The sequence below is a fragment of the Sycon ciliatum genome, chromosome 2 (assembly GCF_964019385.1).
Source record: "Sycon ciliatum chromosome 2, ocSycCili1.1, whole genome shotgun sequence".
NCBI classification, from domain to species: domain Eukaryota; kingdom Metazoa; phylum Porifera; class Calcarea; order Leucosolenida; family Sycettidae; genus Sycon; species Sycon ciliatum.
Genome location: NC_088644.1, coordinates 20,374,678 through 20,386,787, shown reverse-complemented (window position 1 = coordinate 20,386,787; position 12,110 = coordinate 20,374,678). Strand labels below are relative to the sequence as shown.

At 47.9% G+C, this 12,110-nt stretch overlaps 1 protein-coding gene across 1 annotated transcript; it reads right to left on the bottom strand.

Annotated features, from left to right (window-relative positions):
* Positions 1-3,719: 3,719 nt before the first annotated feature.
* On the bottom strand, positions 3,720-12,100 carry LOC135809116 (uncharacterized). The gene is made up of 6 exons (XM_065322387.1): positions 9,344-12,100; positions 8,429-9,000; positions 8,013-8,174; positions 6,414-6,692; positions 4,596-4,870; positions 3,720-4,197 (listed from the first exon to the last, which is right to left on the bottom strand). Exons 1-6 carry the CDS (start codon positions 11,697-11,699, stop codon positions 3,954-3,956), a joined length of 3,888 nt encoding a protein of 1,295 aa, XP_065178459.1. The 5' UTR covers positions 11,700-12,100; the 3' UTR covers positions 3,720-3,953.
* Between the last annotated feature and the right edge of the window lie 10 nt (positions 12,101-12,110).

Genomic DNA, 12,110 nt, shown 5'->3' with positions numbered 1-12,110 from the left:
GTGTGCACAATACCTGTGTGATCAGAATGTCAATGACAGGAAAAAGATGTTCTGCAGGTCATCGCAACAAGGCGGATTGCATTGTTGGATCCATTGCGTTTGTTGTAACCTCGGTGACCGGTTGGAATCTCAGCCCTGCTCCCGGCCTCTTCCCAGCCCACAACATAAAATACAAAGTGCTCATTCCATTATTCCCTCATTCCTCCGTACTGCACCTCCTCGCACTATTGCTATGCTAAAAATACACTGGCTGCGTGACGAACTCTCATTACTACACTATCGCTAGTATCGGTGGTACAGTGTACAACACGGTTACTCCGCACGCCTATATTAGCTAGTATAAGTCTACAAGTAAGCGACTCGGAAGCTATGCCCCGTGCATACCATCAGCGGTGGGTGTTTTGGCAGACATTCAACGAGGATGACTTCTTGTTATAATGCATTCCTGTATATGGTTTCACCTAGGCTACATGTACATGACCGATTGTATATGCCTGAAGAAAATGTTGAATGTTCGCTACTGGGATGACGACTACACTATGGCAATTAGTGGTAGAGCATCGCTGATCATATGGGAGGGTCCCTGGTTCGAGTCCACTGAGGTGGTGGAAGTCGGTTTTTTCTTCAGACTTTCCCTTCCAACTCCCTCAAACTGGTGAACATGAATTTTAGTTCAACACGTGTTACTGATGTTACTGACTACCGCATGCTGGTACGTTTCCCTTACTAGTTACTGCCTCGTACCATAGCTTACTGATGACTGATGTAATCTTGCCGCTACTCCTGTGAAAGTAGGTTTGATGTTCTTGCTCATTCTATGAACATCTTTCACAACTCGACAAACAATGATGTCACATGTACAATGTAGATCTACATGTACATGTACATACATAATTGTACATTGTACCGGAGGGTGTACCCAGTGTGCTGAGACTGCTGACAGTGCTCAACACCGCGGAGGCAGAGCGTAATACAGAACAGAACAACAAGGACAATCAAGGCTTGTTTGCTGCTACTTCGAGTTTCATGCTCTTGCAATCATCAGGCAACATGAAGATTTGGTGCCGACCATGCCAGTATTATCCAATCATGTACATGTACATGTATGCCAGGAGAAGGTGGTATGAAAACTGAGCTGTGAGAATGTGGGGGCCGCTAGCGGTGTTATCATGGTTATGTTAGGCAGGAGGCACACCAGCCACACATTCTGCGCTAACATTGCACTGCTAGCCCCTGGCTTCAACAACCATACACTCTGCACACAGCCTCCTGCCTAAGATAACACCGCTAGCCTCCACATTCTCACAGCTTTTCATACCACTTTCTCCTGGCATACATGTACACGTATAATACTGGCATGGTCGGCACCAAATCTTCATGTTGCCTGATGATTGCAAGAGCATGAAACTTGAAGTCGCAGCAAACAAGCCTTGATTGTCCTTGTTATTCTGAGTTCTGTAATTGTACATTGGTCTGATGTTTTCTACTCATCTGGCACCAGAACATGATCTCCTGAAGCTCTGGATTGAACACTCGTAAAAAAAGTATAATAGTTTCTGGGACACAAACAGGCTACTGGCAGGAGATCTACATGTACTACGTGCATTCCATGAAGAAGCGTTTTGTACAGTGTTGTAAGTAGGCACCTGCATTGGACACTGGAGCAGTGGAGGCTCTACTCTCATCTATCTCTCTCTCGTCTAGCATCTGCTCTAGCCTCAGAACCAGGGACCGGGAGTCCCTGCTCAGAACTAACTAATACTTGTCGTGGGTCACACCTTTTCGGTGTTTGGCCATGAAAAAACTAGGAATTCTTGGATTGTGGAATGCACTGCATGCATCAGCATGACTCATGACTCATGAGTGCATGCATGTGTACTTCAGCCTGCATGCACTAGGCTGTGCGACCAGATAGAGGAATGCTTGAAATGCAGGCGGTGATCTCCAAACAGTAGGTCTGCGTGAGTGTTACTGTTAGTGTTAGTGTTACCATTCAATATTACTAGTATCCAAGACTGCAAGAGTACACCGCTTGCGGGATGCGTGACATTCCTGCATGTGGCAACAAGGTATCAATGGGACAGCTCTCCTAGGGTGTGAGGAAAGTGAGTATCTCTATTTCCGTAAAATAATAGGTAAACATACATGTACAGTGTAGGTGACAAGATCTAGAATATCACTGATGGTATTCCTATCTTGCAGCTTGGACTTGGAGTGCAGTGAAGTTTCAGTGTAAACGAAGTATTTTGAGGACACTGTGTACTTTTTGAAAGAGTATTTTCACAAAGCCATATTCGTGAAACTTATAAAAGTAAGAAACAAAGCAAAAGACACTGTGACCCAAATTCGGCAATAAATAGAATACTCAATTGAAGTGTACAGTCAACTTCGCTAATAACGACTGCGGATATAACGACAATTCGCGAATAACGACAGAATTTCCATGCCCAGAGCAAAGTCCCATCTAACTGTATACATTTAACTTCGGATACAACGACTATCTGAATAACGACATGCTTATAGTGCCCCGAGGTCATATTCACTGATTGAATAACGACTTTCTGGGCTTTTGACAGCTATTTCAAATACCTGTCATGCAGAAGTACCAGAACCCATGCCATCCATGGCGATGGATAAAGGCCCACATGCAAGACGATGCAGCCAAGGGGGGGGGGGGGTGCTTTTTATTTTTTTGCTTCTAAATACATGTTGGAGTGATCAGCACAACTACAATGCCCTGTAGTTGTAGGTCTACATGATTGTACAGTAATCATCATACATGTCATGTACACGTCCCTGTAGATGGCTCCAAAACCTGCAAAAGGCTAATTTTTCCAATCTATTTCCCTTCCATATCGACTTAATAGTTCCTTTCAATTGTAATATGAAAATGGGGTACACGTTGGCATAGAGCATGAAAAGAGCTTCATTTTGATATGCGTGTCATACTATACAAAAATATGGGTTCACATACATTCAAATGGGACTTCGGGGAATAAGGACATTTTTCCGATGCCCGGCCGAAGGTCGTTATTCGCAAAGTTGACTGTACTACTTGTAGTACTCCATTAGTATAACCTGGGATGCCGGAGAGTATAACCTGGGATGCCGGAGAGTATAACCTGGGATGCAGAGTATAACCTGGGATGCCGGAGAGTATAACCTGGGATGCAGAGTATAACCTGGGATGCAGAGTATAACCTGGGATGCAGAGTATAACCTGGGATGGAGAGTATAACCTGGGATGGAGAGTATAACCTGGGATGCTGGAGAGGAACTGGGCTGTCATCTACCAGAGAGGAGAGACCATGATCAGGGTGCCATAATACGTAGTAGGTGTACATCTTCCTCACTGCGGCTTGGTCACATTGTGTCACGTCATCAGTGCTAGACAGCTAGAACCAAGAGTACATACATGTACATTGTAGGGGTTCTGCAGCTACAGCACAACGTCCATGTACATGACATCTGCTTGAACCTCATGGCTGTGGTGTCCCATGTGTAAGGAATTCATATCCTGCCTGTATGTGGAGCATTTGTAGTACATGACCACAGTACGGTTGATTTGGGGGGGGGGGGGGGGTGAAGACTGGACCAACGCACTGTACACCAGTCACCAGCAGCTCAGAGAAGCAGACAGAGGAGGTACCGTTCCATAATTCTGGCAATTGGGGGACCCCAAGTCATACCACTTCACCAACTCAACCAGCATAGCTGCACTCGGTATTTACTCCTGTGTTACTGTACGTGAATTCCTTCAACATAAATTCAATGTGCACGTCTCTGTAACAGTGAGAGAACTGGCTTCAGCTCAGCACCGTTATTGTAACCAGGATGCAGAAAAAAAATCAATCGTACATGTACAATGTAACTCAGTGGTGTATTGATAGAAGTACGATTCAGAAAATTGAGCCATATAAATATTCCACGAGCCTGCATACATACGCATCAGCTCAAGGTACTGTTTCCTGCAGGTCATCCAGTGTGCGTACAATGTCCTTGAATGTAGGTCTCTGCTCCGGATCATGATGCCAACACTGCTGCATCAGTTCACTTAGGTCTGCTTGGCAGTCCTCGGGTATGGTGGGCCTGCGACCTGCTTCCACCGCATCACTAATCTTTGACATCCATTTGAAATCTGGAAACTCAGAGAATGGCACCTTCCTGCTGCACAACTCCCAGAGGATTACGCCAAAGCTGTCCGAAGAAACCGGCAGGTACAAAAACAAGACGGGACAGAAACGAACTCAAGCATTGCTCAGTCGTATTGGTTATAGCCAGGATGGGCACTGGTTTCACCTTTCATTGTCCAACATCCCTCTTTACTTCAGTGAGAACATTTTAACGTAACACTTAAAAGTATAGGCGTATAGTGGAGTATTATAGTTTTGTTACAAACAGCTCCGAGGCTCTGGCCATGCAAAGGAACATGTTTCGGACCTGGGTTTTAAATGTTCAGGGTAGAAATTTCAACAATGGCTATCCATTTATGCATGTCTCAGCATCACGGGATATTTCATTCCTCCTGCTGGCTAATATTCTACACCGAGAGCAAGATCAAACACAAGTCACACAGGCCCCATCTCTTGGCTTACCTGTAAACATCCGTACTCGCACCATACGGCTTGCCGGCAAGAATCTCTGGAGAGCACCACAGCAGTGTACCAGCATTTCTTGTCATCAGCGCAGAGTTTGTGCTGTGCAGTAGCCCGATGCTTTCACAGTCGAAGCTTGCAGCGCCGCGAGGTGAAGTGGACAGGCCGTATTGTGATGCCTCTCGCATGCCGTCCTCGTCCTCCTCGTCGATTGGTGCAACTGGCGATCGAGACGACACATCACTGACAAGGCGCGCTGTGCCGAAATCAGCAACCTGGGCAAGCATGTGCAGATATAGGGGCAGAGAAAGAGTTGGAAACCTGGTCAGAGAATATAGAGAATCACCTGAGCTCTAGTACAGAGTCTGAGCTGAAGTAAGTTACATAATGAAAAATAGAAAATAAAGAAAAGGCATAAAGAAACAATTCCCTTAGCCAGACAACCAATTACGTTGAGACTGTTCTGCTATAGTATGTCTGACTTATGTGAATGCAGCGTCCGCGTCACTGATACGGGGGGGGGGGGGCACGGCCATGTCTGTACCATGCAGTTTCTACCAGTGTCAGTGCTCATGGAATGTCCAGTGTGCAATCACCATTGTGGAAATGCCAATTGGCTATCCTCGTATACTGTGACTCAGTAGAGTATCTCGCATTATCTGCTCTTCTTGCCCCGTGCTAGCCTTGCCCCGTGCTAGCTGTATATCTGTTGCTAGCAGGATGTACAGCTAAAACAACCAGCTATGATGATGCGCAGAGCTAACTCATAACTGTCAGAGACGTCTTCCTATGATACTGAAATTGGTGGAGGGGGAATTATCAGCCCTGAAGCCACCCCGGTGCTGAAACAGTTACCACCCCTCTGGGGCTGGCTCCGGGCCAGGAATGTGCAGCCTGAAAGCAGAGGGAGCCTTTGAAGGTTCTTACAATAAAGCTAAGCTTCGGAGACAGCTGGCAACCAATTTAAAACCGAAAACACTAGAAGAAAACACATCAATATAGTGCAGCCCCATTTAGTCTTTAGTACGAGGGTTGGCCACCCCACGTCTAATAACATACTCGATCCGCCAGATGTGAAGAATCATTGGTCAAGCGGCAACCATCATGTGTCCGGCCAGGGTGGCCAGGGTGGCCAGGCCAGCAGGGTGAGTGCATCTGAAAGCACAGCCTGTACAGTCATGTACATGTATGCGCTGCTCATGAGTCATGTGCTTTTGCGTGTTATTCGGGTGGTCATGTGGAGAAGGAAACTCGACCGAAAGATAGTTGCTTAGTGGCTCCCATGCATGTGCATTCAAATCGAACACTCTATGTGCAGCATAAATACGCTACAACTGTTCATAGAGTCACATTATCCTATATTTGTCCAAGGAGTAAACAATATGCAGGCGCGTAGGAGGGGCTTGGGGAGTGGTACGACCAAAGGACAGAGCAGGCTATGAATGGGGGGGGGGAGGGGTCCGGGGCCATCCCCTGGGATTTTTTGTAAAAAAAGACACAAAATCCTGTGTTCTGGGTATATTTGGCACATTTTTACTCATTTTTAGCCATAGGATTTTATGGTTCACGTGCAGAAAACTAAGTTGTCGTGATCCAAGTGCACCTAACAGCCGTGTCCAATCGAGCTGAGTCAAACTCAAACAACAGTCAAAGATCTGATGGGTGCCGAATTTTTTTATTACGGTTTTGCGCGTACCAGACGGACCACACTTTTCGAAAAGTGGTACGACCATGGTTGTACCAGTCGTAGCGGGTGCTGCGCCCCTGGTATACTGCAGCTATTCAAGAAGTACACAAACGCTCAGCAATGAAGCTTACCTTGGCTACCCAGCACTCGCTCAATAGCAAATTGGATGTTTTCAGGTCTCTGTGGATACGTGGAGGCATCAGGCTGTGAAGGTAGTGCATTCCCTTGGCAACGTCAAGGGCCCAGCGAACCTTTTGCGAGAGATTCACCGGTATGGAGAGATTGCGAATCAGGGAGGATAGCGGCCCTCTGGCCATGAACTCGACGACAATGAACGGCTGGTTTTGGTGCAGACCTGCTCCAAGAAACATGACAATATTCGGATGTCTGATAGTCTTCATCAATGCAACCTGTGCAGCAGTAAACAAAATGGCAGCAAGACATGATCCATTGTACGTGTAGATTTCCCTTTCAATTTTTTAAGTAGTGTTACTGTACGAGGACAAGGTCTTGTCACAGCCCGACACATGTTGTTCATGTCAACTTCACTTATGGGACATGTTGTAAAAAAAGGAAATAAATTATTGTGTCCGGTCCCGAAGGGAACTCGCGACGACCGCTGACACCCGGTAAACCCTAGCGAGAGATGCAGCGCCTAACGTAGTACCATGAGTAAAATATGCTCCCAAGAGTGTGCCACTCTGCATATGAGGTCTCAACTCGCATCACATGGTCCGAGTACATATTGCACTGTGCACAATGAAGGCCCTGAACGTGCGTGCAGCCCCCCAGCACCCACCCCGAGTATCTGCCACGGTCCCGGCAGCTGAGGACTCGCAGAAACTGAGTGGGTTTCTGTCAGGGTGTTCCGCGTACTCGCGCGATTAGTGCCCCCGGGGCATTATTTTTTCAATGTCCATCACATATGGGGCAGTATTCACGAGAGGGCAGTATTCAAGAGAGGGCACTATTTTTCCAATGATTGCGATTTTGAGCCCGAAACCACCAGTTCCATGACATGGACAAGAGCATTAGCAAAAGAACACCAAACTTGCACATGCGCTTGGTTACAAGCTCGGGGGGGGGGGGGGGGCACTATTCAAGAGAGGGCTTCATTTTTCACTGGCTCTTAGAGACTGGGGCACTATTCGAGATAGGGCACTATTCAAGAGTGGGCTCTAATCATGTGAGTATAGTATTTTACTACTCCACAGCTTGCTAAAAGTGGGCTGGGAACATGCAACGTGAACACTTCACCACGTGATGTGAGTTGTTGCTGTCGGCGGACCTGATAGAAAGGGCATGCAGAGTTACACACTCTTGGGAACTTATTTACTCTTGGTGATCCACTTATCAACTACACAGCTGTCCTACATGTAAATTGTGCCACCATTATGCATATGCCAGAGTTGCACAGTATTCATGTAAATAGTAGATTGATACACTTCAGCTCCAACGATGGGAGCTCTGTATAATACTGATAGTGCAACCCCCCCCCCCCACCCGTCCTCCAATGTAAATCAAAAATGATCTAAATATTGGTGTGAGCATGCCACCGCAACACATGCTGTGAATTATCTTCAACTAAGACAGTATCCCAGCACACTTGTGTATACTAGATTGTGTGCAGAAGCACATGGCTAGAAACTGAAGGAATTGCTGCCATGGCACATGGCGGCGCTTGCGTGCATTCACTGTATGGGTAACAATAGATAGGTACTCCATCTCACCTCTCGTTCAAAATCCAGGCGACTTCTGGGATCAATCTGCACGGCCTTCAGTTTCTTCACTGCTACTGGCATATCCCGGTACGTTGCCAGCCATACTTCACCGAATGCACCCGGAGTTTCGCCATCAACTCTCTTATCCATACCCAGCTCTCCATAGTCAATCTAATAGAAAAATCAAGAAACACAATGCAGTGATGTTAAAAAAAGCCCCGATTAATGTAGCGACACACACACACACACACACACACACGCACACACATACACACACGGGCACACACACACACACACACACACACACACACACACACACACACCGGTACATGCCACTGTAATGGGAATCACATGCTTAGTCAGTTCCTGTTACTAGTAAGCTTCCAGTACTATGCCCCGGCCCATCGCCCAAAGTGCCATCTCACCTGCCACGCTAGATTCAGCTGGGCAACTTGCGATTGCGATCTCATGAGTCGCCGCTGCACCAGCGCCTCCACTTTGTTCTTCTTCTTGTACATCCGACAGAGCACTAGACACACTATCATCAAGATGAGGAAGAGAATGCCAGATCCCATGTAGAGAAAGGCCAGCGGGAGACGACAATTGTCTGTTGATAGGTAACCAAGCTGGCAGTCACAGTGTGGCTGAAAGTACTCATCAACAACGCAGGTACCGTGTCCATAACACACTGTGTCCGAGGAGCAGAAACGGCAGCTCTCCAAGGAAGTGGCGCCTGGCCGTTCAGTGTTTGTTCTTTCAGGGCACGGCGAACATGTCTTGGAGCCAACTTGGTCCCCATAGGAGTCTACAGGACATGTGGTCCAGTTGAAATCGGAGAATGAGTTTGACGACTTCCCTGCCGGTGAGGCTAGCATGACTTGATAATCTTTTCGCAGCAAATCGTAGCGATAGATGCGATTGGGAGAGGCAGTTATACTGCCTCGCAGGCCATCAAAGATGAGCATGCGGTGGTCGGTCGCCACAGCAGTGTGCATACCTGGAAGAAAACACATAGGCATTGCAGATGGCAAACAGAGTTACTTGAAACGCTAGCTGTTCAATCTGGAACCTTTCTCGAAGTTTCATCCTTTGCCCCCATATTATCAGCGATATGTTCTCTCATAGGGCAAAACTATTTTAAGATACAAGCTTGTCATAATGACTTTACAATTTAGCATGTGTGAATGGTTGGGGGGGGGGGGGGGAGACTCCGAAAGTCTATGCTTTGCACAGTTCCAATAAATGGCAACAATTATGGACAGCCCCTTACTGGGCCTTAGTAGTAAGCATGTGATATCAACATTGTACTATTGATAGCAGGTCTACTGTACATGTCTTACCTGAGTACATGAGATCTGAAGATCTAATTACGATATAGGTCCACTCCCATGTGACCAGATTCAGCACCCACACATGTGTCATGATTATATGAGCATCGTGGCAGCAGGCTAGAGGGTAGGCTAAGTCTGCGCACGTCAACACTGGGATACAGCCACCGGCTACTACCATCTGTGCACCAAACACTACGCTGGTATGCCATAGTCTTGCCTGTAGCACATTGGACTGGCTGGCAGAGTCTGCAGCATGTGTTGTGATGATTTCTTCCCAATGACAATCGCCGAGCGCCCTGTGCAGCCTCCATGTTCGATTCTGCGGTGCCAAGTTGAAGCCAGACTCAAAGCCATCAAACTGTGCTCCCCCAAACACAATCACATCATCACCATACACCACTGCCGTGTGTCCAAGCAGCTGTGGTGCATTGGGGCAGTTCAACTGTTGCCAATTGCCCCTGCACCCAACAACGTCACTGAGGTCGTTAGATGCAAACTTGAATGCCCAAGTGTCATTGTACGGGGAGTTGAGGAACTCATTGGATGGCGAGAAGCCTCCATGCACGATCAACTCGTTTGTTGCTGGCAGAAACACGGTGATAGCGTGCCCTCTCCACAAGCTATCGTGAACGGACCGTGCTACAGCGGGACCTAATGCCCATTTCAATGTCAACATATCAAAGCACCACAGTATATCTTGCAGTGACATCTCAAACCGGTGAAATCCGCTGAAAATGACAAGCGCGCGGCCATGCGCCACAGTCGAGCTGTGCGCATAGCGCTCTGGTGGTGTGTTGTTGAGTTGTAGTCGAGACCAAGTATCCTCGGTAGTACTGTATAGCCAGAGGTCATTTTCAGCCATGTCTAAGTCATACGGGCCCTGCTCTTGCCACACAGCCCCTGTGTCAATCAGCTTCAGGCCACCAAACAGAAACACGGTGTTCGTGGCAGGGAAATAGTCGGCCGTGGACAGAATGTGATGGTGTGGAACTGAGAAGGAAGTGGAAGGGTACTGGCGAAGTGATGCTTGCCACACACCAGGCGCGTGTGCGGCCTCTGAAAAGTTAAACACCCACTCTGTCGGAGACACCACACCGTAGGAAAATCCAAAGTGGTAAATACCAAACGCTCCGCTGGTGCCCGCCACCCAGAAGAAGTCATCCATCTTGTCCGGCATGGCCATCTTTGCACACTTCCACTCCTGGTCGGGATCCGACCTGTTGAAGTAGCATGTGCATAGTGGATCATCGTACTCAAACAGCGCACGTGGCATGTCTCCCAGCCAAATTCGACCGCCTTTGAACGGGAACACAAATAGCGTATCGAGGCTTCGGTAATAGTATGCTACGTTTGGCGAGAAGTTCTGAGCAAAGAGATTGCTACTGCATCCATACCACTCAATTATGGTGTAGTTAAGCTCTGGCAGCTCACGCCACTGTTTCGTTTCTAGAGAGAACTCCCACAGGTCATGCTTGACGAGCACCTCATCATACTTAGCTCCGAATATGAGCATAGTGTTGTTGATTGTAGTGGCGGCTGAGTGCATGTAGCGTGGACTAGGCCAGAGTGATGAACTGTCATGCTCCACTTCATCCCAAACTCCATACTCCAAGTTCAATGTCAGCAGGTCATTTGTCTCCTGGTTGGAGGTCGTGAAGCCGCCGAATACCATCATCATCGCTATGTCGGTTTCGGGATCGCGCAGTATGACTGCTGAATGCGCCGCTCTACGTTTCACATCGCCGCCAGGGGTGTCGGATATATTAGGCTTGTGCCAGCCTGCTGTGGCAATGTCAAATCTCCACGTGTCGTTGAGAATGCTGGTGTCATCCGTGAAATACTTTGGATCATTTGTGAAGCCACCATGTAGCACTACAAACCTGTGATCATTGGATGCCACAAGTGAAAAACCGTATCGAGGCGGGCTAGGCTCAGCACTGAGCACGCGGTACCAAGATGAGAGGTTCGTGTGATAGACGTAGGTAGAACTGGACTTTATTCTTGGCCACAGCTGCTCGTAGTCCCAGGTAGCTGCTACAGCCATTACAGACTCTATACCTGACTGCAGTTCTAGGCTAACGGATGTCATCAGACTAGACACAACAGCCACACCATCGTAGTCGCGTTTGGAAAGCATACTGGGTGTTTCCGCAAGCGCTGATATCGGGTCCCACGAGTTCATCGGGTCGTTTGAGCCCATGAAACACATCGTCTTTACCTCTGGCTGTGACCGGATAGCTCCAGATGCACTGCCATGCTGCCGCGCTGAAGTCTCCACATGAACGCCACAGCACTGAGGTAACTGGCAGCCGCAGCTGGTGAACACCAGCATCACCAGCAGGGCGTATCGTCTCACCGTGGTCATTCTCCTGAAATGCCCGGTAGTGGACTCCTGAGATCAGGCTCGCTCTGTGCGTTGCTAACCGGCGGCAGCTATCCAAGCAGGCAAACATATTCCAATGCCATATTTATCCCGAATGACATGTGCGGACCGCTAGGAAGTAAGTTTTCTCAAACAAACATGGCCAGCAGAACACCATCTGTATGCCAGATTAGCTAGTAACACGACGTGCGTCGACGGAAATTTTGAATGAGGAAACAATGACACTTGAGCGGGCAGAAAGGAAATTCGAATCAGCTAGCTACGCGCTGTTATTGATGGACCTATTACTTCGTGGCAGAATCAAACTCTTTTTCGGGTCCAGGCAGAAACCCTCTCTCCAACACACCTCCACCTTCGACGGTCCTTTACTCGGTACGCGTATATGAGCTCATT

Excerpts from the sequence above, each read along its gene's own strand:
- LOC135809116 (XM_065322387.1), bottom strand. The coding sequence starts at position 11,699 with ATGACCACGGTGAGACGATACGCCCTGCTGGTGATGCTGGTGTTCACC. Across the intron at positions 9,001-9,343 it reads TTCAGATCTCATGTACTCAG|GTATGCACACTGCTGTGGCG; the intron begins GTAAGACATGTA and ends GTTTTCTTCCAG. Across the intron at positions 8,175-8,428 it reads AGCTGAATCTAGCGTGGCAG|ATTGACTATGGAGAGCTGGG; the intron begins GTGAGATGGCAC and ends TTTTTCTATTAG.